The sequence below is a fragment of the Lygodium microphyllum genome, chromosome 16 (genome assembly GCF_053477565.2).
Source record: "Lygodium microphyllum isolate KBCC chromosome 16, Lygodium_microphyllum_v1.1.10, whole genome shotgun sequence".
NCBI lineage: Eukaryota > Viridiplantae > Streptophyta > Polypodiopsida > Schizaeales > Lygodiaceae > Lygodium > Lygodium microphyllum.
In genome coordinates this window covers 121039883-121046180 of record NC_141150.1, presented here as the reverse complement: position 1 = coordinate 121046180, position 6298 = coordinate 121039883, and the positions used below count along the sequence as shown (strand labels likewise).

The following is a 6298-nucleotide window of genomic DNA, read 5'->3' as shown; positions in this document are numbered from 1 at the left end:
ATAATTTGTTATGACGTCATGAGTTGAGTGCATTCAGGAGGCTGGCTATCTAGTAGGATGGTGTAGGGAGCCTCGAGAGCCCAAGTTTGAAAAGGAACTGTGCGAGATCTTATTCCTCTCAGCTCTGGTCAAATTATACGGGCTGATGATTGCTCGAGTCAGAAGTGTGTCGTGTGTACTACAAAAGGGCATGGATATGACAAGTGCCGCATCTGCAAGTACTGAGATTAAGCCCACTACACAGTGTCACATACACACACGCACCCACTCTCTCTCTCCCTCTCTCTCATATTGTTGTACGTATACTACGCACTACGCACACTCTCTCGAGTTTCTCACTCATATTTCTAAATTCTAATACTATGGGTAATCTCGTGCACAGTCTGACGGTCTCCGTCCTCATCATTTTGGCGCTCGGCGCGTACTGTTCTCCACTAGTCCGCGGTATAAGTGGCAGCAGGCGCAGCTTACTTGCAGCCCACCCGCCCGCCAATCAGAACTTGACATTTGGCGAGCGCCAAGCCGAGTTCGCCGCCTGGGTTGGTTACGTTGCCTTCAAGCACCGCAGCGCCAGCACTACTACCACTTCTTCTTCTACTACGTCGGTCGATAAGATTCAGGATGCCACGTCGTCGTCGGCAGGAGGAGCAGTTCTGACGGTGGGCAAGAGCGGCCAGTACCGCACCGTCCAGGCTGCCGTGGACGCAGTGCCCAATCACAACAGCCAGCGTGTCACCATTCGCATCGCAGCGGGCACCTACACGTGAGAGCCCCAACTCTTAACTCTCCCCTTAATCCTTCTGCCAATATTATTCACTACCATTAGGTTGTCGCTTCGCATTTTCACCAGCAGCCTGGATTCGTATGGGCCATCACCCAGCTCGCCATGATAAAAAGATTAGATTTTCATTATCCCCAGGGACGTTGAGCCACACGCATATGGGGGCTACGAAGTTTGGAGACTCTATATTAGCCCAATTATAAGTAATTTGTGCTCCGCCATCATTATCCAGATAACCTGCAGTACCTTGGCACTCTTGCTGTCATAGTGCTCTACTGTTTTAATCCCGAGGCTATCGGTTTAGTATAAGCTAGGGGTACTTCTTATCACAAGCGTTCTTACGGTTTTAATCCGATTAGCCCTCACTACCGTATTCTTTCTTCATCTCATCAGTGTTTCACAAGCTTTTCACATGAAACTAGCACTATTACATTACAGGGTCATGAACCAATTAGCTGATGATGTCCACCTCCGGTGGGGTTTCTGTTCCAGATGATCTTGCAGGGAGAAGGTGGTCATCCCAAGTACGAAACCATATATCACGTTCATTGGTGCCGGCAGAGACGTCACTACTATTACTTGGGGTGACACTGCCTCGAGCAGCGGGAGCACATTCCAAAGTGCTAGTGTGGCCATCAACGCCGACAATTTTATTGCACGTGATATTTCTTTCAGGGTAAGATGCATCTTAACAAAAAAATGTTTCATGGAAAATATCCTATGGATAATCATGCTTGCGGCAGCATGCTTGCTCGCTAACACATGCATCCTGATTTTTGAGTTGCGCCCGTAGAACTCTGCTCCCGCTCTTGCTCCAGGGGCGGTAGGCAAACAAGCAGTTGCCTTGCGTATATCGGGAGACAAGGCGTCGTTCTACAATTGTGGCTTCTACGGAGCACAGGACACTTTGTATGACCATGCTGGCAGACACTATTTCCAAGGTTGCTTCATTCAAGGATCCATTGACTTCATATTCGGAGATGGTCTATCTTACTATGAGGTAATCTCTAGTGCTAATAAGCATGACCTATTGGATCAAAGCCAACGCTAGGCTTTAAGAATACCTCCATTCAAGCATCAATTGATTAGAATACTCTTTACAACGTCCCAATGTCATAAGACTACCATCATGGGTAATTAGCATATAAACCCGTGGCATTCTCATGGATTAATCCCTGAATAACTTTGAATAAATGGTGCATTCATGGGTAAAGTATGACACTTGGATTCTACAATATCCTCAGATTAAACATGTATTGCTTTAAAATTTACAGGGTTGTGAGTTGCATTCCATAACTACCAATTCAGGCTCCGTGACAGCACAAAATCGACAAAAGCCAGGAGAAAACACTGGCTTCTCATTTGTGAATTGCAAGATTACAGGGTCCGGCATGATCTACCTTGGAAGGGCATGGGGGCCTTATTCTCGAGTGGTCTTTCTCTACTCTTACATTGACAACATCATCGTGCCTGCTAGATGGAATGATTTCGGAGATTCGAGCAATCAAAAGTGAGTCCCAGTGTGCACATATACACATACACACATGTAGGCATATGCATGCATGTGCATGTGTACACACACACACATACACGTCTGTATGCTGACACACACAAGCACAAACACACACACACACACGTGTGTGCATGCCTATGTGTGTAAAAAATCTTCCCCACCCACAACACACATACGCCCACATAAATGAATCTTCTTGATAACTATCCTATTAGCACATGCATCATATGTATGTAGAGACACATACACATGCATGTTCATACACACATACTCGCACATCAACGTAATATGAGAATCTATGTAGCACTTAAACATTTAGTTTTCCAAATCGATTGAAATGAGATTATGACTAGATTTCATGTCAAAAGATCATAAAGTCACCTAATTCTATCCCCAAGTGTTCGAGAATTTAGAATATCAATTATTAAAATTATGTGACCTACATATGTGGGTTGAAAGACAACTTTCACACCTCACCTACATAGATGGAAAAAGAAATCACAACAATGTAGTATGTAAGAAACCCTGTAGAAATTGCTTTATTTTTTGCTACAAGAATATTATCGAACCTTTCTAGGTGTTGCCCACTTCAAAAGGTCAAAATTGCAAAAGCTAACATTTGTCCTACGACAAGAAAGTTAAGGCCAAACCCAATATAAAATATTTTTGCTACTCTTAGCTTTCATGATCACCATCCAAGTGCAAAGCCGCGGTTTGTTATTGACATTTCATGCAAGTGCTTGAATACTTATCACACTGGTCATAATATTGGGTTGGAACTATATTTATGCCCTCTTTATGCCATTTGTGCTTGTGCTACTAGTTCAATAAACTAATCTTAATTAGTTTTTTCATGATATAGGACAGCCTTCTATGGAGAATATCAATGCTTTGGATCTGGGGCCAATACGAAGAATAGGGTCGCATGGTCTTACCAATTCACTGCTACACAAGCAGCTGTCTTTGCATCCCTAAGTTTTGTGGATGGACAATTGTGGGTCCAATCATAGAACTATAGCAATCACCTACAAGATTTAATTACAAAGTGTAGCATTATTGTAAGGGAATTCCAATTTGCCACCCTATTCAATCATACATTTTCCTTTTTGGACATATAGTATTGCTCCCCATATGTATCATGCCATAGATCATGTTTATACAAATTATACAAGTATGATAGTGAGAAATTTTTAGAGACATGCTCAACAAGATTCTCAACATCATTCTATCTATGAAACTTAAAAGTAGTTTTAGTGATCCAACAATTGGGTATATAATCTTGTCCATGTCAACCTAAGAAAAAAGTTCATTGATCATATCTATTTCTAAGTATCTAAGCATTTAAGGTTCCATTTTGTGCAAACTTATCATAGAATGGTGTGACAATACCACAAGTTAATTTAAATTAAGAACAAAAAACATAAATAAGCACTGTAATTTTGAGCAACTATAACAATAGTATCTATACATTAGTTCAAGTATTTGATTAGTATTATACAACTATCTACTTTTGTTGTTGCTAGAACAAATGTGTAATGGATACATCTTTTGAGCCATCAATATAAAATCATTGAGATTGTGGCTTAATTTTTAAAAGTAATGGACTTTGTCTACTCCATACTCAAAAGCCTATTCTGAAACCATTTACACAACCTTGTACTAGAGTTCAAGCTAACAATTGAAGGAAAAACAATGACCCAAATTGAGTCCAAACATGAGTTACTTCCCTTTGCAATGGTACATTTTGATGCCACCTATGCACCATAATCAACACATCAAACTCAATCATTCATAAAAGGCTTGTTTACAAGGCTATGAGCTTGCCACCATGAGAAAGTTAGAGGTTTCATGCTTTGCCTTTTTTTATCTTACAAGTATATTTAGATGAACCCTTGTATGGACCAAATAAGATGTGCAAATTAAATATTCTTAGTGCTCACATTACATATTAAAGAGTAAGAAGATAATCCAAGGGTTGACACCATTTTCTTTTAGCAATAATCATTCTTGTGGCCACAAGAATAAATCACATGTTAATTCAAAAGTTTAAAACTATGTGCTAATTTGCACTGTACCTAAAATTTCATTGAATAATATATTGAGACATGCTTTAACTTGGAATTTCCTAGTTTTAAAAATAATAATATTGCAAATTCATTCATGGCCCATGATTAGGAGTGTAATATATTAAATATGTTGAAGATAACACAGTCATTATTCTAAGTAATACAAGCCCATCTATTTTCTCTTGCACATTGAGGGCACTTGGATTCCCATGACTAGTGAACACATCAATTATATTATCGTCCTCGTTCATATATGTGGAAAAGAACCAAGTGCAAATTCAAAGACCATGGTAAGCACATAAAATGTTCGACAAAACATAAAAGCATTTGAAATCACACTTGTAGGTAGACTTCATAGCATGCACTTGTAGGGTAGATGTCATACCGCGATATAGGTGGACCTTTCTTGAAAATACAAATTCTCCCAAGTTTCAAGATAAAAAAACGACCGAAAAGGTGACCCTGACATAAATTAAAGATGAGGGAGAATTAATGGTTGAGCTCTTTAATGAATTCAATATTCTCTCATTAATCACATCTGAGGAACCATGTTTGGTGTTTTCATTCTTCCAAAATCTCAACTAATTAGCAACTTAATCATTTTCTTATAAGTACCTTTTTTGAAGCGTTTTTGGCCCTAATGTGAGAGAAGCCCAAGTGCACCTAAAGGATACCGAACCCATTATCAAAGATGAGATCAATGAGCTCTCTAGCATGAGCACACCAATCTCACCTACTCAGTTAATATTAAGAGATGCATCTACACCCCGCGTAGCATTACATAGATAGAACCTAGACACCATAGGTAGGCAAACTACCTAATATCATTGGCAAAAAAGTGTAGAGCGTAACAAAAAGTAGACAGTTGGAAACTTGTCCACAACATTGATATTAGCCCCTATGACTCTTCCTTTGGGAGAACTACTTAGACAAAATCCAACCTTATGGAAAGTGCTAAAGCAGTGGGTAGAAAGGCCAAATGAGTTTGGAGTGATTGACTTGCCTAACCATGATACAGTCAGGTAGATACCTGGCTTGACCCTAAACTGAGTACTTAAGTCCTTATACATGAATGCTTTCTGGGAAGCCATGAAAATACATGTAGTTCTACCTATCATAGCATTTGGGGATGCCACAAAAAAGAGGATCATAGACATAGGAGTAGGAGTTAGTGTATTCAGCCATGCAATCCTGTAGGCTTGGTGTAACCCATCTGTGAAGACTGCAAGGTTTAATGTCACGCTATGTCAAGAATCGTGTGGTGGAGGGACTTGCTTGAGCTGTTGCATCAAACACCCAATGTATACACGAGATGAAGCTCACTGAAGAACACAAGAAGAGAGATGGAGGCCAAAACGTTTTCTTGCTGATTTCTTCTTCTTCTTTGACACACTATACAATGTACACAAAGTATAGATAAGATATAACATAAAGGAAAGTGGCCTACTAAGTCAAATAGTGCATAATAAACTACACCAATTGACTGGTGCTATATCTTTGCTAGGTGTAGGTAGGTGTAACAAGCTAAATATAATAAGTGATAAGTCAATGGCCATGTAAGTATCATAATGACCACTAACATGCTAAGTGTAGACATGCAAATCCATCTAGCCAGGCGATCCATCATCAATGTCTGCACATGTTCAACTTGCCATCTCAACACTCCCCTTCAAGCTCAACTCTATCTCTACAACTCTAAGTAAGCTTCAAAACTTTCTAAGCTTCTCTACACCCAATGCCTTTGTAAAAATGTTAGTTATCTGATCCTGTGTGATGACATATACCAAGTCAAACTCTTTTGCAAGTATCTTCTCTCTTACAAAGTGGTAGTGCACCTTAATGTGTTTTATCCTAGCATGGAACACTAGATTCCTAGCTAACTGTATGCTGCTCATGTTGTCACAATGAATAACAACTAGACCATCTCCCTGCAATCAC

The 6298-nt window shown here is 39.8% G+C and overlaps 1 protein-coding gene across 1 annotated transcript; it reads left to right on the top strand.

Annotated features, from left to right (window-relative positions):
* The first annotated feature begins 362 nt into the window (after positions 1 to 362).
* Positions 363 to 3304, top strand: LOC148023316 (putative pectinesterase 53). Its single transcript, XM_087695352.1, has 5 exons — positions 363 to 763; positions 1286 to 1457; positions 1575 to 1781; positions 2056 to 2291; positions 3157 to 3304. Exons 1-5 carry the CDS (start codon positions 363 to 365, stop codon positions 3302 to 3304), a joined length of 1164 nt encoding a protein of 387 aa, XP_087551478.1.
* Positions 3305 to 6298: the final 2994 nt, after the last annotated feature.